At 42.7% G+C, this 23,388-nt stretch overlaps 2 protein-coding genes across 6 annotated transcripts in view; one reads left to right on the top strand and one right to left on the bottom strand.

The window, feature by feature from the left end:
* Positions 1–22,630, top strand: part of adcy7 (adenylate cyclase 7) — a 47,173-nt gene extending 24,543 nt beyond the window's left edge. The window contains exons 3-27 of one of the 5 annotated variants that reach the window (XM_034526131.1): positions 649–846; positions 1,020–1,184; positions 1,806–1,955; positions 5,966–6,126; positions 8,427–8,538; positions 8,952–9,079; positions 9,553–9,711; positions 10,001–10,133; positions 10,621–10,809; positions 11,179–11,222; positions 12,656–12,715; positions 13,589–13,666; positions 14,467–14,536; positions 14,644–14,741; positions 14,872–14,956; positions 16,017–16,154; positions 16,287–16,394; positions 16,678–16,859; positions 17,043–17,151; positions 17,346–17,504; positions 18,371–18,517; positions 18,774–18,881; positions 19,017–19,131; positions 19,983–20,107; positions 21,443–22,630. In XM_034526131.1, the coding sequence (XP_034382022.1) occupies positions 649–846; positions 1,020–1,184; positions 1,806–1,955; positions 5,966–6,126; positions 8,427–8,538; positions 8,952–9,079; positions 9,553–9,711; positions 10,001–10,133; positions 10,621–10,809; positions 11,179–11,222; positions 12,656–12,715; positions 13,589–13,666; positions 14,467–14,536; positions 14,644–14,741; positions 14,872–14,956; positions 16,017–16,154; positions 16,287–16,394; positions 16,678–16,859; positions 17,043–17,151; positions 17,346–17,504; positions 18,371–18,517; positions 18,774–18,881; positions 19,017–19,131; positions 19,983–20,107; positions 21,443–21,589 (3,168 nt within the window). In that variant the 3' untranslated portion in view covers positions 21,590–22,630. The remainder of the gene's footprint in view (positions 1–648; positions 847–1,019; positions 1,185–1,805; positions 1,956–5,965; positions 6,127–8,426; positions 8,539–8,951; positions 9,080–9,552; positions 9,712–10,000; positions 10,134–10,620; positions 10,810–11,178; positions 11,223–12,655; positions 12,716–13,588; positions 13,667–14,466; positions 14,537–14,643; positions 14,742–14,871; positions 14,957–16,016; positions 16,155–16,286; positions 16,395–16,677; positions 16,860–17,042; positions 17,152–17,345; positions 17,505–18,370; positions 18,518–18,773; positions 18,882–19,016; positions 19,132–19,982; positions 20,108–21,442) is intronic. The other 4 variants (XM_034526150.1, XM_034526141.1, XM_034526158.1 and 1 more) reach the window with 4 other exon arrangements.
* Positions 22,631–22,667: 37 nt separating this feature from the next.
* Positions 22,668–23,388, bottom strand: part of brd7 (bromodomain containing 7) — a 9,926-nt gene continuing 9,205 nt past the window's right edge. The window contains exons 16-17 of the mRNA XM_034526179.1: positions 23,195–23,335; positions 22,668–22,845 (exon numbers count right to left, since the gene is read on the bottom strand). Coding sequence (XP_034382070.1) covers positions 22,778–22,845; positions 23,195–23,335 — 209 coding nt within the window. The 3' untranslated portion in view covers positions 22,668–22,777. The remainder of the gene's footprint in view (positions 22,846–23,194; positions 23,336–23,388) is intronic.

The following is a 23,388-nucleotide window of genomic DNA, read 5'->3' as shown; positions in this document are numbered from 1 at the left end:
TACATATATTTACATGCACAACATACACACACACAGATATTCACACAAACATGCGTCCACACACACAAATGAGGAAGGTGATGGCCTGGAGCAAAAAGGATGTGATGCAGAGACAGATTTCAAAGAATTGAATATTGAAAATTAAAATTGTATACCAATGGTTGTGCGTCTTATAGCTGTCTGAAACCTCAGGCCTACTTTCAGAGTATACAGTTTGAATCATTTAGAAACAAATCAATAAGTTACTGATTAAAAATGATAAGCAAGCGTTTCACTTATTTGACCGTAGGTTCTAATGTATATTCAGAGGGGTGGACAAAATAACTGACTTACTAAATATACTTGGTACAATAGCCCTGCAGTATATCAATTTGGTGAAGCCCCTAATGTTTTTTGATTAAAGCCAGTGTTTGAGGTTGTAGCTTGTAAATATTTTTGCAAACTCTTTCAGGCCGTGAAAAGGTCCCTCTACAAGTTTCCAAATGTTTTCTTAAAAACAAATGTGTTTTAAATGCCAACTGTCTTGATATTAAAGCGACCAGTAATTGTACTGTGACGTAAGTATAATACTCTATGAAATACCATCGCATTATTGACTGATTGATTGACTGAGTTTATTTGTCTCCTCCTCCCTTGCTGCCGGAGCAGAGCGCAAAGGATCACTGTGCCTTCGTGAGCGTGGTGAGCGGCAGCCTGTGTGTGTTTCTGGCCGTGTTTGTGCTGGTGTGTACGGAGATGCTCTCACAGCGATGGAGGCGTCTGCTGGGCCTGATTGTCTGGGCAACACACCTCACCATGGGCTACACCTTCATCTTCAGCGGCCCCATCATCCTGCCTTGGGACCAGGTACTCTCATCTCCCCAAAAATACAGGCAGACATCAACATACACCTCTTTTTTTTTCCCCTCCAGGTTTTGAACACACTTTTAAGGCACCAGATGACTCAAAATGAGCGATGGAATTTGATTTTTGTTTTAATTGTGGCTTCTTGAAATAATGGAACCTTTTTATGTTTCCAGGTGCCTTTCTTCCTCTTCATCATCTTCACGGTGTACACCATGCTACCATTCAAGTTGTGGTACGCTGTGGTGCTGAGCTTCATCACCTCACTGTCCCACATCCTGGTCCTCACACTTTGCCTCACCATTTACGAAGATAACTACAATCCTCATCTTGCCAACCAGGTAAAAACAGTTGAATCAAAACCATGCCATTATGTAAAAAGGTTTCTGTTATGTTTACGTATCAGTATGCAGACGTGTGTTAAAGACACCGCTTCATTAGGGAAATAACATTGAATATAATATATATATATATATATATTCAATTTTATTTCCCTAATTTATATATATATATATATTCAATGTTATTTCCCTAATAAATATATATATTTATTTATTTATTTATTACGGAAATATATATTATAATATATTATATATATATATATATATATATATATATATTTCCCTAATTTATTTATACATATATATATATATATATATATATATATATATATACATACATATATACATATATTCAATGTTACTTCCCTAATGAAGCTGCATTTCAGGTTTTGTGTAACAATTATTTACCATAAAGTTGAACCAAACAAATGAGCAGAATTTAGGCATAAAATAATGTTCAGCCTGGGTCAAGAAAATGACCAAAATTAAAAAATAAAGCCCCAAACAAAGTAAATGACGACTTTCTCAAGTCCTCCTCCACCAGGGACACACAGGTGTTCAATAACGTGCATGTGTTTCCATCTGCGCTCTAATGTCTGCTGCCTTGTCTTGTTTCTGCAGCTGCTGTCCAACGCGGTGGTGTTTCTGTGTGGCAGTGTGGTGGGAGCCTTCCATAAGGTCCTGATGGAGAAAACCCTGAGGCAGACCTTTCAGGACACCTTGAGGTGCCTGAGCATGCGGATGAAGTTGGAGATAGAAAAAAGACAACAGGTTTGTGAGACACACTGGCTGTCTAAGACTAGTGTACAACAAGTCGTACAAAGAATAGCTACATTGGAGAATTGACCATTAAATATGAATGCCTACAGTATTTTACCAAAGCCTTTCACAGTTTGGCTCCCTATGTTAGTGTAAGTATCCTAACGACAATAATTCTCTTGCCAGTACCATGTCGGCCTCCCCTTTCCCACTGTCTGATAATCCCTCCGATCTCGTAAGTTACTACAATAACACACTCTCCTCCTGTCTTGATCAGCTGGCTCCTATTAAAACCCAAACGGTCTCATTCACTCACTCAGCTCCTTGGTATACTCCTGATCTCCACCACATGAAATCCCGTAAGCGCCAGCTTGAAAGACTCTGCAGGAAAACTGGTTTAACAGTCCATCTCCAAGCACACTCTGACTACCTTCAACAATACAATGACGCTCTCATCTCAGCCCGGATCACCTCCTCCACTGCTCCTCTGTCTCAGGGCGTACCCCAGGGTTCGGTGCTTGGTCCTCTTCTGTTCATCCTCTACCTGCTCCCTCTTGGAAACATCATACGTCATCACGGTCTCCTCTTCCACTGCTACGCTGATGATGTCCAGCTCTACATCTCCACAAAGGCCATTACCACTACTACTCACTCCACTCTGACCAACTGCCTCACTGACATTAAATCATGGATGCAAACCAACTTTCTCAAACTCAACTGTGATAAATCGGATATGATCATCATCGGCCCCAAATCTCTCACCAAAACCAGTCACAACTTCTGCCTCACCATTGACAACTCCACTCTGTCTCCCTCCCCACACATCCGCAACCTCGGAGTCATGTTTGACAGCAACCTCTCATTTGAACATCACATCAAACAAATCACCAGAACCTCCTTCTTCCACCTAAAAAACATTGCCCGTCTCCGCTCATCACTTTCCTCATCTGCTGCTGAAACTTTAATCCACGCCTTCATCACCTCCAGAATTGACTATTGCAATAGTATTCTTTATGGCACATCTTCCAAAATCCTAAACAAACTCCAATACATCCAGAACTCTGCTGCTCGCCTGCTCACCCACTCCCGTTCCCGTGATCACATCACCCCTGTTCTCCAGAGCCTTCACTGGCTCCCCGTCCCACAACGGATCCAATACAAAATCCTTCTCCTCACTCACAAAGCCCTCCATAATCAGGCCCCCTCCTACCTCACCGACCTGCTCCACCACCACACTCCATCCCGTCAGCTCCGCTCCTCTGATGCCGACCTCCTGTCCATCCCACATAGGACCAAGCACCGGACGTGGGGTGACAGAGCCTTCTCCATATCTGCCCCCTCCCTCTGGAACTCTCTCCCCAAACTCATCCGAGACTGCACTGATCTTTCCTCATTCAAATCCCAAATCAAAACCCACCTGTTCAGAACTGCTTTTAATGTGTGATTGTTTGTTTTTGTTTTTGTTTTCTTATCAGGGTCCGAGCGACTCAAAGTCCCTATTTATTTGTTTTATTTGTTTTACCTGTATTTTAGCTATTCTTATTTATTTATTTTTAGCTTTTAGGATGTTTTAATTATGTGAAGTGTCTTTGAGTACTATGAAAAGCGCTATATAAATTAAATGCATTATTATTAGTATTATTAATAATCTTATGGAATTGTGCAAAACAAACAACTTCCACTGCAATAGTCAACGTAGTTCCTCATTAAGAAAGGATTAGCAACAATGACCAACACGTGCATCAAGAAACAAAAGGTACAATCACACTAAACATATACAAGAAACCGATAACATTTTTTGTTTGATCACAGCTACTCTCTGCTTTTTTTTGTTTTTCTGCATCATCTACATTTCCGTAACCTCACTGAATGGAGACAAACATTACAGACAAATTATGAAAATAACTAATCAGTGCTTGTTATTGCCTTAAAATTGTATTTCATCTTCAAGCTTTGCTTTTGGCTGGCCGCATGGTGACTCTCCCATGGAGGTTTTCATTGCGACTAACAAATCCTTCACAAATTAGATTTCCCAGTGATGCCTTTTAAATTAGATGCATCTGCGCTGACTCGCTTTGACTTCAGAGACTTTTTTTTTTAAACAGTCATTTGTTATGACTGTTGCTTAGTGGGGAGACAGGGAAGCTGTTGTGTTGCCTACCAGGAAAAGAAGGAATGATATAATCGTTAACATTTGAAACCTCCTGCTGTATTTGAATTGGGGCTGAAAAAAGGGAGCCTGGCGAGCCAAAGAGAACAGGGACATAATAGCATGGTGGGGTAAGATCCAAAACCCTTCCAAATGGGGAACCAATGGGGAACTCGCATCGAGTTCCCACATTCATTTCAGCAGGAGGTGTGCTGAAATGTTTCTACCTACTGCTTTTCACAAAGTGAATGTACGTGGAACACGTTATGTTTTTTTCTAATTCATGAGAGGTGGGTTTTAATGCTTCAGACTCAGTGTGGAACTGAAAAGGGTCATTTTTATACACATTCTTATAGATACCTTAACACGCTAAATATACTGCCTAAAGTGAGCATTTAACCCTCTTTACCTCTCCCAAATGTTGTGTCATCACAACCTGATCTAAAAGAGATGATCAAATTTAGGGTATTTAGCTTTTGGCTTATATAGACAATTTCAATTGTTCATTTCAAGATTAATCAAATGTGGAAAGCTGGAATGCTTTGAGTCAAAACCCATTCGCCTCTTTGCAAAAAAGAAAGATCCATAGATTCAGGAAATGCAAGAGTATATTAGAAGACAAGACGGTGACCTGGAGAATACAGACAGCCAAATGAACCCTGGCTTCGAGACAAGAATGTGAACGTCCTTAGGTGGCCCGGCTCAAGCTCAGATCTAAAGCCCCTTTTGAAAAAAATTGTATTGAATTGGACATAACTGTACACACACACACACACACACACACACACATACACACTCCTCATCCCACCTGACCAACCTTGAGCCAACATTTATGGAAAGATTTGTCAATTTTATTTTCACAAAATCCAGATTTAATTGGCTGAAGTACATCATTATGACTCACAGGGTTTTATGCTTGAATACCTGTTTTAAATGAGAAATACATATTTCATCTTCAAGCACAATATACACTTTTGGTCAGACAATCATACACACACACACACACACAGTTGTGTTTTCATGACTTGTGGGCATTACATTGACTTACATTCAGTCCCTGGAGACTAACCCTAACCACTAAACATAACCATTACCACCTAAACCTAACTGTGCCCTAAACTTAAACCAAGTATTCTCCCTAAAAAGTAATGATTTACATTTTGGGGATGTGCGTTTTGTCTCCAAAAGGAAGTATAGTCCCTTCAATGTGAGTGTGTAATCAGACACAAACCTCTTCAAACGTCCCTCTGGTGGTTTGAGGAGGGATTAATCATTTCTCGAGAAGTTGCCTCTTCAGATTTCTGTCTAAATCAAGTCATCGAACTTTGAACACTTCTTTGGTACTTTTGTTACTGAATGAAGGCATTGTACTGGAGCACTGTGGAATATTCCTCCTTGTCATGTTTACCATCATTTGACTATCTGTGGCAGCACGGCGATACAGTGTTTGAATGTATTTAGTATCACTGCATTTAAACCTGTATGAACATGCTGGTTCCTTCATAAACCACCCTGCTCTAAACACCACTTAAGAGCTTAACATTACTGCAGCACCAGTAGAGCCACCACAGTTATGAGGTATACCTACAATAGTGCCACAGAAGAAGACTGCCACAGAGTAATGCAATACAATTCTTTTTTAAAAGCTTATTGTTTACTTATCAGGTGATTTGATGAGACAAAAGTTCATAGCTGGATATTAAAAAGTGCAATGTTGATAAAGTGGGTCTGGGAGTCTGAGCTTATGATTATGTGTGTGTGTGTGTGTGTGTGTGTGTGTGTGTGTGTGTGTGTGTTTTCTCATCACTGTACATTGAGTGTGACAGTCAAATTGCCGTGATGTAACTAACGTTGATTTGTTTTGTGTTTGCAGGAGAACCTGCTGCAGTCCGTGCTGCCAGTCTACATCTCCATGAAGATGAAGCTTGCAATCATGGAGCGCTTGCAAGACTGTAAAGACAAAGAGGAACAACAGCGAATGGTCAAAGATAACAACTTCCACAGTCTTTATGTCAAGAGGCACGAGAACGTCAGGTACGACCCCAAACCGCCTTCAAATACATAGAAAGCCATAGATCTTATCTATAGGGTTAAAGACCTGACTTATTAATCACTCGTCAATAAGCATGCCTGAGAATATGACAGCCACGCGTTTCTGTGGCCTGAACCTGCACTGCTTACAATTGGTAAAAGGAGAATCGGACTATAATCAGATAAACGAGACTTAAAACAACTTTAAAAATGGAGAAAAAGGGGTTTAGGGTCATGTCTTTTTTAACTTGGATTTGATATTTAAAAAAATATAAATGAAGTTCTTTAATGGAAGACATATATTTTTTTTCCCTAGCTGTCGACTTCATCTGTATCAGTAATTTGAGACGTTCCCTCACGCTCATGCTTCACTTCGTAAAACGAAAGATGAGGCGCAGACTCAAAAAAAGAATTCATCAGACCATTTCTCTTAACGACAGAGATTATGATGTCTGTTTGTTTTCAGAGCAGTGACCCAGTTACAGCTCTTTGTTTTTCGTGAGTTTTTAAAAATTAATTTAGCAAGTGCTGACAGATATTGGGTCAGCTTAACTGAATTTTGGCAGATGGCTCACCAGCTCTCTTTTTTTTGGGGGGGGCGGGGGGGGGGGGGGGGATAAATGTATGCAAGACACAGCCTCTGCCTTCGCTCAATAAGGGACTCGCATTATAGTATTTCTTGATCAGTTTAATTGACAGATCTAAGACTGGAATAGCAACACAGACAGCAAATGACTGGGCTGTTATTGTCCATCGAGGTAAAATCTTGTCTGTTAGAAGGTTTGGACACCAAACATTCGGCCTCTGACGATCAAGAGGTCATTGTGAAGACAGCGGGCATGAATGCTACTATGTTCATTTAGTAAGAAGGTGTTGAAAGATGGCAACCCTGACCTATCACCCACAATTACCCCGGTCAGACCAGTCTGTAGCTGTATTGTCTGTCTCATGAAGCACCTGGACGGTCTCAGCCAGGCAGTGAAACAGGTGCAGGATTTGTGTCCCTCTGCTGGTCATCAGACAGGCAATTGTACTTTTTTTTTAAGAGAGAGAGAGAGAGAGAGAGAGAGAGAGAGAGCCCAGTGAGTTAACAGGCTGCCCAATTTTAACAGTGCCAGTAATCATCCCCGCCTGGATGCGGTCATCCCAAGTAAAACAAACAGCCTACAAGTAGTTCTCTGTGGATAATTGTATCACACACAGATCAATGCCTATTTGTGGTGGTTTGGTATTTTCTAATATTTATGTACATAGTTTGAAATGACGTCAACCTCATCTCAGAGGCATTTCCCATCATGCTGTAGTTTACGTGCACAGCATTTATCCCACTTGCTGTCATGTCCCGAGAGGACCGTCGTGTTCACCGAGGCTTACAAAGGCTAATTGTTAGAATTTCAGTTCCCACTGCGGCCACCCAGTCAGACAGCCGGACCGGCAGCTCAGGGGCTCTGTGTCGGTTGGGCCTTCCAGCTGGTGGTGTCGGGGGTCTTTGAGAGGTCAGATGAGATAACGGCGTCCCTCTGCGGTCCGCTGATAGGCAGCTTGTAATGATGATCACGCTGTGATTCAGCATTGAACCAGACAGGCTACTTAATGAGTCACTGAGAGGTTAATGGGAGGATGGTCAGGGGCTTTTTTGCCTGAAATCCTACGTCCCTATTCTGGGGCCAACATGGTCATAATGGGCTGCCAACGCTGTGCTGAGACAGTCGGGCCCAAATATGGAGAACACAAATGATTCAATGCATTCCAGACTGGTTGACTGCTCACAGTGCATCAGGTGGTCCATATGTGTTTGTAAAGTTGATTTGACAGGTTAATAAACCAGGGCTGGTCTCCTAATTTTTTCCTTCTTGATTCTGTAACTGTAGCACATCTTTAAAGTATTTAATTTTAGTGGTCGGAAATGTAAATATTATCGGGTTAGTATAAGGCGTAGTTGTCTTTAATACTATAAATGCCCATACTAAGAACAATCTTTTTTTACAGTAATGAGCATTACATTAGATGTCATTTAGCTGACTCTACCTTCCCTATTCAAGGTATAGTCGAAAAAGATGTGTTTTTAGTTTGCGACGGAAGATGTAGAGACTTTCTGCTGTCCTGATGTCAATGGGGAGCTCGTTCCACCAATGAGGAGCCAGGACAGCAAACAGTCGTGATTTTGTAGAGTGTTTAGCTCGAAGTGAAGGAGCTACAAGCCGATTGGCAGAAGCCGAGCGAAGTGAACGGGCTGACATCTCTTTTTCTCTCTGTTTATGTGTTTTGTGTGTTGAACTCATTGTATCATTTCCTCCCTTCAGTATTCTATACGCTGACATTGTGGGCTTCACCCGATTGGCCAGTGACTGTTCTCCCAAAGAGCTCGTCATTATGCTCAATGAACTGTTTGGAAAATTTGACCAAATTGCCAAGGTGAGTCATCATTTAGAATGTCTTCATGCAACGAGTCAGAAGGACACTGACCTCTTAGCTTAACGTGCAGTTGACAGTTTACCTCCTTAAAGAAATTGCAGCGGTAAAAATGTGAGTTACGAGGCTGGGAAAATCTAGGTTGGGCGGTTGAACACTCATATTCTCTGAACACTCATGTTCAGTGTATACTCACTGAACATTCATATCAAGCCACAACCACACCACTTCCACCCTCAGTACTACACGACTGTGGTTGTATCGATTGGCTATCATGTGTAGGCATGTGCGCCCTCATAAACTGTCTATCTGCTCAGTTTATGCAACCAGGCGACTATATTTGAGTATTTGCTTTGTAGAATATTTACCACGGTAAACAACCGTGTTTCTCCTCTTCTCATTGTCATTGCTTGTAGGAAAACGAATGCATGAGAATCAAGATCCTTGGAGATTGCTACTACTGTGTGTCAGGGCTGCCTGTCTCTCTGCCTAAACACGCTAAGAACTGCGTCAAGATGGGCCTGGACATGTGTGAAGCCATCAAGTGAGTTTGTGCCAGCCATCGCCATCAACCCTTATTGAAACATAGTGCGTCTCTCGATTTTAACTCTTAAAAGAGATGTGGTAGGCACACTTCATTTTGAGATGAATTATGTGAATAAAGTGTGTTTTTAAAAAGCTATTTGTGGAAGAAAATAGTGTGGTGTGTCTGTGCAATGGTGAAGCACTCTGTCATGTTGCCTAGAATGGCACAAGTTGAAAGTGACATGCCTTTTTTAAAGGGCGTATTACTCCAGTAGGAAAGTCTGAGCGAATGTTGAGTCTGCCTCCTGTGAATGATGTTTTTAAATCAGGTGTTGACAGCAGGACCACTGACACTCAGAGACGTACAATATGGCTTCGCATCGACACATGGAGACTTTATTGTAATTTCCTTGAAGGAAACTGTGTTCTGCATACAGAAACAACTTCTTTCGACAACAATGGGCTTTTGTATTGCTCTGAAACATCATCCAGGCAGGTACGGGACGCCACAGGAGTGGACATCAACATGCGAGTGGGCGTGCACTCGGGCAACGTGCTCTGTGGTGTCATTGGCCTTCGCAAGTGGCAGTTTGACGTGTGGTCGCATGATGTCACGCTGGCCAATCACATGGAGTCAGGAGGCCTGCCAGGGTAGGCTGAATTCATTTCACATCACGAGTTTCATAATTCTTTACACACATTTACGTATCATAGTTTGTGAATATCATAATTCATTTTACTGAAGATCATGTCACGATGCATTATTATTATTGGCTATTCAATAATTGTATCTAATAATAATTTAACAATATATTGTAAATGTTCCATATGATAAAGATGAATGACACATATGCACAGTCTTTTACACTTGGTCATTTAAAAAGGATTAAAGAGCCATGCAACGCATTTTCGAGCTTTCTCGTGCTCTTTCCTCGGTCAGACGAGTCCACATCACAGAGGCGACTCTGAAGCACCTGAACAAGGCTTATGAAGTGGAAGACGGCAATGGCCACCTCAGGGACCCCTACCTAAAAGAGCTCAACATCCAGACCTACCTGGTCATTGATCCCCGGGTAAGTACTCTATTTATCTTCATCTTCCTTGATTTCTGTTGGCATGACGTCAACATTTTACTGTTGTATTCCAACTGCTGTTAATCGTGATTGAGGTGTTTGCTGTAATATAATTTTACAACACTAATAGTTTTGTTCAATTTGAATTTGTTCGGTTGAACCGTAAGGCATTTGGGATATTTTTGGGTTCTGGACCGAAGTATAGTTTCAGCTGCACACCATTACCACTCTTCACCAGAACGCTTCCATGCATTGTGCACTTTCAAACTAATGTAGGTGACCCCTGCATATATCAGCTCCAAGCAATCCTGCAGAATTGGATGAAATTCCGCACAAACTGCCAAAAACTCCTATGAATGAGCACATCTGGAATATTGCACAGCTGTAGAGCTATCCCTGAGTGCTCTTTAATGCCTTTTCATGATTTAGGAACGTACTCGCCCTGTTCTCCTTGCCTCGACTAAATGACGTGTGTTTGTGTATCAAGTCTAAGGATCCATCATCCCACAGCCGGAGCGCGCCTAAACCTCGGGTGAATGACGGTCTGAAGATGAGGGCGTCTGTGCGTATGACCCGCTACCTGGAATCTTGGGGGGCCGTCAAACCGTTTGCCCACCTTCAGAGTCGAGAGGGCTTCAGCCCGGACGCCATTGTCAACGGCAAGTCCCGCTGCAAGGTAAGGAGGCGGTTGTTGTTGTTGTTGTTGGTTGTTTTTAAGGCAACAGCTTACCCGGTGCATCGTCTTGCTGTGTTGATTATTTGCTGGGGGATGTTGAAAGGCTTTAGGCCAGTATGAGGAACTTTTAAAAATCATAATAATGGATTTTGTAGTTTTCTGATGAATATGCAGTTGCATAGTCTTTGAGGATTATCTCAAAGCAAAATGCAGACAATGACTAATGGAAAAACAATTATTGTGAGATTATCAAGTATTTTGTCAAACCAAAATAAAAAAAAAATAGATTTGAGTTTCAGTTGAGTTGGTCTTCAACAACCACATTGTCGTGGGTTCATATTGAGTGAATGTTGTCCCTGTCTTTTCCAGGACATCCCTCTACGACCAGCGCCCGGCTCCAAGATCACTGAGAGGTGACTGTTATTATTTTTAACTGCGTATATTAAACTGACAGAGCGATGCCCTCTCACACGGTAACAATGTAAGTTGGCTTGTGTAACAACACTGTTGCTCAACAGCTATCAAGTGTTTCCCATCAACTTTCCCTGCCAGGACTTTCCCCTCTGCTCGTGGAATCTGAACTGGTCATCGCTTCATCATACGATTTCATTAACAATATCATGTAATACAGAGGTGCTTAGATGGCGTTGCATTATTGCCAATGTTCAGCTACACACACAGAGAGTATCTTATAAGATGAAGACGTATATATAAGATGAATGCTTTTCATGGGAGCGTAGACACATTTAAATGGTTTGATGTCACTTGCTGGTCAGTGTGATGATGTCATTATGGTGCTAACCAAGAGTAAACAGCCATGTCAGACAACTCCTTCATCATTTCTTTCCGCTCACATTTGATGAGTGATCGCGTCCCAGTGGGAGTGAAATTACTCTTAAAATCAAACATCATTTGACAATATGTTCCCAATGAGCAACTGTTGGTCAGTAGAGCAAGGTCGTCCTTCAATAAAAGGATCGACGGTTCAATCCCCGGCTCCGCTAGTCCACGTCCATGCGTCCTTGGGCAAGGCACTCGGGAGACCCCGTTTTCCCCCCGCAGGCTGTTCTGCAGTGTGTGAATGGGTATCAATGGTTAGATAGTCCTGATGGTGGCACCATCAGTGAATTGGGCGCTTTAAGTGGTCGGAAGACTAGAAAAGCGCAAAACAAGTACAGTCCATTTATCAAAGAGTGCTCGAAGAGTTAGTCTCAAAACTGCAAATAAAACATTTCCCAATAACTCTGGCAGTCATTCCTGCAGAGCAGTAGGAGTGCTCAGCTCTATAACGAGCCCTTCCATCAGCTTCACATATTGCATGATTATGGTTGTAGTTCACAATGGTTGATTCTCTTTGCCTCGTCTGGCAAAGGCAGTAAGTAAGCCTTTCGTAAAAACATATTTTAAGTGCAGCTACTGATTAGTGGACCAGGACTCATCTACACAAACCGTGTGGGCTGGAGTCGTGTGATTAGAAAGTATAAGTGTGGGCCTGAAAGCAGAAGCATGAGAATGGAGATCTCAGGACATTGTAGATTTCATTCATGTATTCACTCTCCACGAACACAGACGGCAGCTAGTGAACGTGTCTGAGGCTGAAGTGAAATGAGGTGCACTCAGTCACGCTTGATGACCTTAAATAGCGGAATATATTATGTTCTGTGGTTAAAAGTAACGGTGACGAGTGAGCTTCTGTTCACCAGTGGATATCTAGTAGTTTTGTAACTGTTTTGGCTGGATCTTCAGATTGTATTTGATTAGTGGCCCTGTGTTTGTTTATTTTAAGGCTCCCCACTTCTTTGTTGTGATGAATCTGTGTTTGTGTTTTACTGTTGGACCCTGACAGCTTTGATGAGTCTCTAGAGGAACCGTTCTCCTTGCCTACCCCTCCGTTCAGCAGCTATAAGTGAGTGGGGCCTACGTGGCCTGCAAGGTCCTCGTTCCCTCGGTGCAGTAGTTCTCAACTTTTTTGGCTCGTGTCCCCGAAAAACCACTAAATATTAGATACTGCAAATACATATTTTGAGGTTCCTCCTTTGTTTTAAATTGAAGACCCAGCAATCACTATGCTTCATGCAGTTTAAAAAAAAAAATCAAATATTTAAATATCGTTTAATTGTTGTTGTGGAGTGAAGGCAACAATTTCATAGTTATTACAACAATTAATAAAGATATCACACAAATAAATTCCAAAATAACAAATATAATTTGCTTTAACCTGTGAGCCCCACGTCCCAGAGAAAGTGTGTCCCCTGGCCTTCAGGGTGAGAACTACTGCCCTGGTGGAGAGCCTTGGTGTCCTAACACTAACCTGAGCAGTGGTGCCATACTGTTCTTTTCTCTCTGCTACCTCAGGGCAACATATGATCTCAATGAGAAACCCTGTAACCTGTTAGCGGACTGACATGCTCCTAACAACACTGATCACTGGCTGCGGCTTGTGTGTATCTGAATCTGTGCATCTGTGTGAGTGTTTCCTTCCTGATGGAGTCAGGGGTTTTCCAAGCAGAAGCACGGCAGACACACTCTGGCTGAATCCCACCGAGATCGTCTTAACACACAGCATTCTGCATCCGGCACACTCCCTCTACATGACTCTCACAGGCACAAACCATATTTCTCTTTTCTCACTAATGCTCAGAATGGCCTTAACCACGTTGCCTCCAAGCAGAGCTAAACTGGACCCGCATGACCTGATCTGGTTTCCCAGCATCTGTTCCAGTGTTTCAGTGTCTGTCCGTCTGCCTCTGCCTAATTGTCTCTCCGATTTCCGGTGCAGGAACAAATCCCAGAAGAGTAAGTTTGATGAAGAGCTGCACAACGAGATGACTACCACCATAGACGAGCTCAGCAGCAAGTAAGCCTATTTTTTCACAACAAGTCCAATCACATTTTATGTACGTAGTTCATCCGATAAAATAATGTAACCCAAATTGCACCGAAAAATGCGACCTAAAGTTTAAATTGGCGCTGAATCACACAGGGGATAATAATAATGATATTTAGGCATGCCAGTGTGAGAGATTTCTCCAGCCGAGATAATGTGGCTCGAAGCTCTCAAGTTTGAGCGTATGATAGAAAGGGAAACTAATTAACAGGACATTTAGCACAGGCATTTATAGTTATATAGTTATTTATAGATGTTGGTTATTACATGACTTTTCCTCCAGCGCAACCGTGAGGTTGTCATTTAGGTTTTTTTGAGAGAAATATCTTGAGAACCACTGGATGGAATACTATGAAACTTGGCACACACGTTCATGCCCCCGTCAGTATGAAATGTAATAACTTTGGTGATCCCCCTGACTGTTCATCTAGCGCCACCATCAGGTCAAAATTTCAAATTATCCAATATGTTGTGTTATGTCCACATACCTGCCAATCGAGTGACATTCCCATCGGCCTCAGCTGTATTTAGTGTTCAGTGCTAATGATGAAATGTTGCCGTGCTGACACCCCAAAATAAGACGGTGAGCACGGTAAAACATTACGCCTGATTAACATCATTACGTTAGCATGGTCATTGTGAGCATGTTGGCACAATGCTGTCATCATTTCACCATTTTATTTTGCCCATATCAATCAACCACACCTAAAGCTCTCTTCCTTCCTTCCTTCCTTCTTTCCATCTTTCCTGCCTTCCTTCCCCTCTCTCAGGCAGTGGTCTAAGACTGAGGAGAGCGGTAGCTTAGCGCTGTGGTTTCCAAAGAAAGATTTGGAAAAACAGGTTAGTTTCTCACAAATCTTTCCCCACGCAACATTCTCATCATTTCCATTCAAGCATTTTGTCGCTGAACAAAAGGTTTAGGTGTCTTCTGTTTTTCCTCTTCCGAGTACCGAGCCCTGGACTTGCCGATGTTCAAACACTACGTTGGCTGTGCCACCTTCATCTTCCTCTGCATCTTTTCGGTTCAGATGTTGGTCACAAAGGAGTGAGTACGACCAGACTTTCCCCGTGTTATGATGCAGCGCAGCAGGGAAGGAGAAACGCATTATGGAGATGATGATTGTAGTACTCGGAGAAGGAGAAGCAGGAGATTGAATTCTTTCCGTCTCCCTCAGTCGACAGATGTTGGGGATGTCATTTGGAGTGTTGGTCTGTGTGCTGCTGCTGACCCTGGCCATCTGTTTCGCAGGTCAATTCCAGGTCAGTGTCTTAAGTCTTAAGTTAACATTTAGATTTTCAGGTTTTTCGGGCAGTTTTTTCCTGGTTAGCATTTTGGTTTTCTAGAAGGTGGAGCGGGGGGGGGGGGGGGCCTCCCAACTAACCTGTAAATAAAATAGTCATTTCTCCAGCAACACTTGTTTAAGTTCCATATTGTATAATGCCGGCGTGGCCCACATCATTACATGTGTATGGCTCACAAGTGCTTTCCTCTAAGTTGGCATTTCAAGAATTCAATTTCCGAGTGCATAGAAGTGAAAATGAAATGGGAAATTCTTTAACGAATATTCAATTTCCGTTGTGTGAATTCCGCACAAGATGAATCCAAAAAGCGGCAAGCCCTCAGGAAGGATGTACTTTCACTCACTATCTGCTTCCTCCTCCGCTTATTATCCAACAAGCGATGTACAAATGGAAAGAAGATTTTCTGATACGATCGCAAATTCCAAAACAGCTAACCTTGTGCTTGTAATAACACTTTTCTTTGAACTGCTGTTCAAGGTCAATAAATACAGGGCATTCTGGGTCAGGCGGTGTGTGGTTTATACATTCTGTAGCACCTGACTCGTCGGCGGAAACACACAACCGCAAAGGCGGTAATTCCAGTTTGTGTCTGTTGTGAGAGAAGAGCAAAAAAAAGAAAGGGGATTAAGATATTCAACATCACTTACAGCCAACTATAAGAGGCTCCTGGGTAAAGAAGAAACATACTACTATTAAAAGGAGTGAAAGGGATGGGCGTACTGTGTATGCATGATGCTTCACCGAGCCAGAATTAGGCAGTGAGAGAATGGAAACATGTCATGGAAAGCTATCCCTCGCATTCACCGTAGCTTTCTATAACTAACCTTCGGACCCGGGCGATGACACCTGGCAATCAGTCCTGGAGTGTTTTCTCCTCTCCGACGGATTCCTTCACTGGAAATAGCCCGGCGGTGACTCACTCGAAACGCGATGTCTGGAGATGCATGACTGTGTAAAAGCCGCATGCTTCCCATGCCTGCGTTGAGTCCGTCTCTCCTCCGCCTCATCTCCTCTGCAGCGCCTGTTTCCAGAGAAGCTGTCGAGGTGCCAGTGGCTGCCAGCTGTGTCCGAGGCGGTGGTAAAGCGGCCGTGCGTGCGCCTCCCTCTGGCCACCGTCACTACGGCGGTCATCGTTATCCTGGCGGTGTTCAACCTGGTGAGACCACGCTCGCATGTCGAGTGGGCCATTACAGACGCTGCTATTTCTAGCGGTGCCACACTTCAGAACTTCAAAGCACGCCCAGTCCGGTGGTCGCTTGTCAGTCAGATCTTTTTCCTCCCCCTGCAGTGCTTCGTCCAGACTAGTGTGCCAGAATGTTCCACGGCTATCGATGACCTGCGTCACACAAATGATTCCCTTGAGCAGGGATTAGAGGACATTTTCTTCTACCTGCCTGTGAGTGATGGATTTGTTAACAACAGGCAATCATTTTTTTATCAGACTGGATCAAATAGTCCCAGACGATAGTTATAGAATATAGACAAATACATTGATATGAATGTCCATTATCTATGCTTTGAATTACATGATAGTGTGTTATAAAAGATTTCATTCATTGTTTTCATACTGCTTATGAATGCCAAACAGGAGTCGTTAGAAGACATTTTGATCAGGTTTGCTGCTGCTGTTATTTGACTGGTGTAATTCCATCCCTTGGCTTTCTCTTCCTCTTCCTCAGTACTCCGTGTTCTGCTGCATCCTCTCGCTCATTGCATGTGGAGTCTTCCTCCGGGTGAGCTTCGAGCTCAAAGTGCTCTTCCTCACCCTGGCCTCCACCGCGTACTACATCATCATCCTCAACATCAACAGGAAACTCTTTGTGGTCTACGGAAACGTTCTCCTGGGCTGGAACTGCAGCAGGTGAGAGTCGGTTCATGATGAGTGCCACCTTATTTACGAGGGTACGGTCGGTGCCGGCGGTCGAAGCCACGATTCCATAAAGACGCATCGCATTTATTCATTTCTGTTCACACAAAATATTCATGTGGGAAATGTGCAAATGGGAGCAAAGTCGAGCCATGAATGTTCTCGTTTGTTCCACAGCAGAGAAGATCACACCATCGTGAGATGGGGGCTCGTGAAACACCCCCAGGTGATGAGCTGCATTTATATCACCCTGTTCCTGGTCACGATGCTCATCATCTCACAACAGGTAATGACAATCCGCTCCTCTCTGTCCTCCTTTCATATCCCTCACTGACAAACTGTTCCTGCCGACTAGAAGTATTAAACTTCTGTAAATGTGATTTAAATGAAGACGCTGCAGGAAAATCCAGGAGAACTCCAGTGAATGAATGTTATGGTTTTCCTCCTTTTTCACTCGCCCTGTGTGTGTTTGTCCTCTAGAACGAGTCCTGCTTCCGACAGGACTTCCTGCTTAAGTATAAGAACCGCACGGAGCAGGACGAGATCGAGACCAGGGAGAACCTGAACCGCCTGCTGCTGGAGAACGTGCTGCCGGCCCACGTGGCAGCGCTGTTTGTCGGGGAGAACAAAAAGAACGAGGTGAGTGGGGGAGGGGAGATATGATAAGTGATAAATGAGAAACCAGTAAAGCAAATTTCATGTTATATTACATGATCGCTTGCTCACTTCATTCCTCAATGGAAGGGGACATTTTCCCATCACTTGATGGTCTCTGACAACCACTCGAGCCAACAGATTAGTTTTTGAGTAGCTTGTATGAGTGATTTAAGAGAACATGTTGCATTCATTCTCTTGTATTTTGTGGTTTGTATTTTGTCCGAACAGAATTTACGAGTCTAGACATTTTGTGTCTAATAAACCTAAATAGAATACATTTTATAATTATGTCGACATTACCCCGTTTGACTGCAGTTAAAATGATGGTATAATTCGAAATGTATTCATATAGCCAAATAATCTAACCATTAATTCATCAATATCAATATGGAACATTACAAACTGTCATGCTGATTCACAATTGTCATAAACGCACGCTCATTGACGTACAGGCGGCATTCGTCATGTTTACGCTCGTTATTTAGTTATCTAAATTGAGTTATCTGAACTCAAAAAAAAAGAAAGAGAAAGTTATGATAAGAATATAAACATCTAGCTGCTTCATCTTAATTACTTGATATTTCATTCAAATGGCAGGTTATTTAAAATGTCTTCAACTACAATTATTTAGTAATGTGCTTGGAAATCATTAAAAGGACATTTTCTGTGAGTTTGAAAGAATATATTTGAAATAAGTTAAGAATTCAGCTCAAAACTGTGAGTTGTCCTTTTATTCTCAACATAACTACAAGTAAGGGGAGGTCTGTCTAAAAGCTTCCATTGAAGCCCAACATTTCTCCTCCTGGGTAAAACTATAAACTATGCTTATCCCCCCCCACCCCCCACAGGACCTCTACTACAAGTCCTACGACTGCGTCTGTGTGATGTTCGCCTCCGTGCCGGATTTCAAAGAATTTTACACCGAGTGTGACATCAACAAGGAGGGTCTGGAGTGCCTGAGGCTCCTGAACGAAATCATTGCCGACTTTGACGAGGTCAGCAGTACAAAGAGGGACACGGGAAAAAACATCCTCATCCGTCAATTCATTACCAAGGGCTTGATACACAACATCATACGATGTCTTACAGCCCCTATTTGTTATTGATAGATCTGTTCATGCTCTTCCACTGTTAACCATATGGACAGCTGGGCTTGAAAGAGAACCGGATTATTATCTACACTCTTAAGAATAAGAGCTACATCCCAGGAATACATACTGTAAATTTTTTTTCTTTTCTCTAACCCAACAGCTGCTGTCCAAACCAAAGTTCAGCGGCGTGGAGAAGATCAAGACAATTGGCAGCACCTACATGGCTGCAGCCGGGCTCAGCGGGACGCCCGGTCAGGAGAACAATCAGGTGGAGTAGCTGCTGCCTCAGACCAGGGTCAAATCTGCCTTTTTGTCCGTCTCTCATCGACCTGCCATATGAAAAAAAAAAACCGACATAAAGCTTGACGCAGTCATATTGAGGTTGTTAAATGTGTTCCTTCAGGACAGAGAGAGGCAGCAGGCCCAGATCGGCAACATGGTGGAGTTTGCCATCGCTCTGATTGGGAAGTTGGACGGCATCAACAGACATTCCTTCAATAGCTTCAGGCTTCGTGTGGGTGAGTGTCGGCTTCAGCACAAACCTTTCATTGACTGAATACTGCGCCGCATTGTGTGCAGCTCTGTTAGGGCTGACAACCCGACCGGTTGCCTTGGTTACAACGTGCATGATTGGCATCCGTGTCGTGTTGCATTCACTGACACTTGATTATGAGGTTGTAAAGTTAAACCTCTCTGACCTTTGACAGCAATGTGTAGCATCTGCTTTTTTAATGTTGAGGATTTAGGAGCTTATTCTAAATTTCCACTCATAAATAACTACGGGAAAGTTAAGTACATGCAATAATATATAAAGTGTAGCCAGTAAATGGAAACAGAACTCAACTTTAACCCCTCCAGTCAAGAGTTATTCCCAAACGGTTCATTGTTAGCAGACAGCTTGCAGCATAAACCTTTCATTTCAAACATTTACATATCTTGGGAGATAAAAACATACAAAAGGCGTAAACACTGAAATGTGTATCAACCTGCTTATCAGCGGCTGAGTCTAAACACCGTGTGACATTAAAACAAAATCCACTTTTGTTTATTAAAAAGCAGTTTGGCACAGACTTCTTCTTTCCTCGGCTGCAAACTATTAAAGTGTTTTCCACAGAATTAGATTTGCTTCTTTAACATGTAATAATACCAAATATAATTTGCTTTACTGCAAATATTTTTTGTATACTCATTAATAATACTATTGATCCGTTACCTCGACTCTCCTAACTAGCAAGTGAGCCAGTGAGCAGCCTCATATCTGTAGATGGATGATGACACATTTTGTTCCCCTTGATAATCTTATTTGTTCTGTATATTCTCCACAATAACATTATTCAACGTGCCAGAGTTAAACTTGTTATCTTCACAGGCATTAATCACGGCCCGGTGATAGCCGGAGTGATCGGGGCGAGGAAACCTCAGTACGACATCTGGGGCAACACGGTGAACGTCGCCAGCAGGATGGAGAGCACCGGGGAGCTGGGGAAGATCCAGGTACATCCAGCACAGCCCAACAGAGGCAAACATTCATATTTCATATGTGTTTTCTTGGCTTTATGTCGCAGATCTCAACACAAGAAACTCTTTCTTGGTCCAGAAAGATTTGACAGAAAAATAACTTCCTTTCTTCAGCCAGTACATCGCTGTCAGCGAGGAAGAACTCCACAGTGCTGCTTTGGCACTGAAACACTCGTTGCTCGTGTTGCGTTGCCAAAATACAAATTCAGAGGAAGTTAAGGAAGAGGATTTATTTTATTTATTTTTTACATTTTACAGTGTTTATTCAGCCAGAGAGAGTTCACTTGAGGCTGCAGGGGGGGGCGGGTATATGATAGACGGGGGGACCCTGCAGAATCCAAGCTGGTTGAGCATTTGCTCAAACTGCCCTCTGATGTCAACAGCAACTGAATCCTTCTGCTGTATTAAATATGAGGGTGTGTAGTGGATGCTGTCACCGCCCAGAGAGAGCCATGTGTCACGTGTGCGTCACTCAGCATGAACGTTTTGCTCCTCACTGGGACGGAGGTGTGTCGGAGACCCTCTTCAGGACCCCGAAGATAAACTGGAAAAGACAACCAAGACCAGCGGTGCGATTTTGGGGCCATTTTTTAAAATTGTATTATTGTTATAATTTAATGGTCTGCCTCCAAAGAAGAAGTCTGAGCTGCCGCAAAGAGATATGGCGGCGGCGGGGGGGGGGGGGGGGGGGACGATGACAACGTGTACAGCCGGCATATTTTCACATTTGACTCTGTTAAATTAAATGAAGTATTTATTTCGACCAAACCAGAGCTGCTTAGTGTTGGAACACTGAAAAGACTCACCAAGTTGAGTTCAGAAAGGGTGCAGTTGTATTTTTCTGGTTATGCAAAAATATTTCCTTAATCAACATTTAATGAGTTTATCTGTTATCTGTTTAAATCTCGCTCAATTTAGTACGCACAGAGGAATCTTTCATTAATCTTCTTTTCCCCAGCAATTGCACTTTCTTGCAGTGTATCACTCATCGGTGCATACAAAGCAAGTCATGCTCCAACTTGAGAAACTACTGAAATGACTCTGCTAATGCCACCGCTCCCAAATGCAATACAACCACAGCTGCAATATAATGCAGCCATAAATGAAGTCTTAAATGAATACATGTAACCGGTAAGAGAAGTCGGGTGTTACGGATCCCTCTGTGGATTTTTGGGACGACGCGATTTCATTCGTGTCTCCAGATGTGACCATTAAGCAACAAGAGCCAATACATGTTATAAACTTGCAGCTCAAAATGGGACTTTTGTTAGTTGTCATAGCTGCAGTTGTGATGTCTTCGTCTGTTTCCAGGTGACGGTGGAAACGTCCGACGTGCTGCATAAGCTGGGCTACTCGTGCGAGTGTCGGGGACTCATCAACGTCAAGGGCAAAGGGGAGCTGAAAACCTTCTTCGTGTGCACCGACATGAGCAAGCAGCAAGGTCTGGGTCTGAGCTGAGGCCCGGCCGCCACGGCCAACGCAACTGGAGACGGACTCACGCCGAGAGTTTCTAGACTCCACGAGTGTTGAGACGGGAACAGACTGGGATGTTAATGAATGAAGACACGTACTCAGAACTTTGCCGTGTGTTGGATGCGACACTGAATCAACACTTTCTACCCCGGACCTGTTGGAACGCCTCAGGATGTGATGTCAGAGATGGTCAGTCGTTCTTCTACATACATTTACGTCCAGCGATCAGTCACTTTTGTACTTTGTGTTTTTTTCTTTAACTTAGATGTTGTTTGCGATAGAAGGAAAAGTGTACTAATGCCAAATACAGTTGTGTACTTTTTTTTGAAAGGCCTCTGGTCCTTTAAAAACAAAACAATGGATTCTGTTTGGATCATAATTTGAAACCCATCTGGATTTCCTGTTTTGAGACCGGATGGACAAACTGCTGTTACTGTGTAATGAGCATGACATATGGGAGGCGCCGGTTCAATAACAGAAACGGGCTGTACAGAAGATAAATATATAAATACAATGTAAAAACTCTTTTCTTGCTCCTCTTTTTGGGACATATTCACATCAATAAAAAGTAGTATGTTTCACTCTGGCCAAGCTGAAGATCCTACTTACTGTATCAACACATTTGCTTTTTCCATGTGATCCTTTAGGTTACGACTGTGTGGTCAGTAAGCACCGTTTAACTTTACACACATGAAAAGATAGTTGCTGCATTTCAAAAGGAAATACACAAAGCATGTACGTCATCTGTATATTCTGCTTGTCTGCATACATGCTGCAATGAGGGAATCGTGTCCTTAAGTCTGCGTGACGCAACAATCTGCCGGCCGTGAACTGGTTTTCTGGCTCCTGCTCAGATGAACTGATGTCTCTGAAACTTGATTCGTCTTGTGGCCTTATCTTTTGAAAACATCTCTTTCTCTGTAATTGTGGTTAGATAAGAATAATAATGTATTGGCCTTTTATGTGAACAAATGTGACATTGAATTGTATACAGCTACAGAATGTAATAAATGTTTTCCTAAGTCATGCAGTTTATCATACAATATTTATTAAGAGCCAAAGCTTATATATAATAAAAAGGGTTTAATGACTGAAATGCATACAAATGTCACACAAAAAGCAATTTTCATACAAAACTTAACTTATCAAACAGTAAAGGTGGTTGGATTTTCATTATACAGTGATGACTGGAACTGGATCTTGAGCACCGGACAAGGCCTCCATTGGTTCAGCCTCCAGAACTGAAAACATTGAAGGTAATTTGTGAGGTTAAGTTCAGACTTTACTTCCCAAACAGCCAAATGTTATTCAGTGGTAGAGGAAGTATTCCGATCTCTTACTGAATTTACTGCTCTTCCTATGATTTGTATGGAAAACTCTGTATCGGAAAAGTAACTAAGGAATGCATTTCAAATACCTGCAGTGTAAAAACAACTGCAATTTCCCCTCTGAAATACAGTAGAAGAGCCATAAAAAGAACCGGTACATCCAATGTTGTACTTAAGTACAATAATAAATGTATTTAGTTAACTCTCCACCACTGATGGTATTCAACACACAGAATGGGAGTATGACCAGGAAGATATTTACCTGTGGTGAGGTCAATGAAGGGCTCGGGGGGCTCTGGGGGAACCGCGATGCCCATGGCCCTCCTGATGCCGTAGACACTGCTGACGTCGCATGGAGCCACTTGACCCGTCAACGCAGCCAAGTTCCCCGTCACCTTCTCAGCTGTGGACAAAGGAAGAGTCAAAAAGGGGACATCACAAAGACGAGCAGAGACC

This window comes from Cyclopterus lumpus, chromosome 3, assembly GCF_009769545.1.
Source record: "Cyclopterus lumpus isolate fCycLum1 chromosome 3, fCycLum1.pri, whole genome shotgun sequence".
NCBI lineage: Eukaryota > Metazoa > Chordata > Actinopteri > Perciformes > Cyclopteridae > Cyclopterus > Cyclopterus lumpus.
The sequence above is the reverse complement of the archived record's forward strand: the minus strand, read 5'-3'. Positions and strand labels throughout refer to the sequence as shown.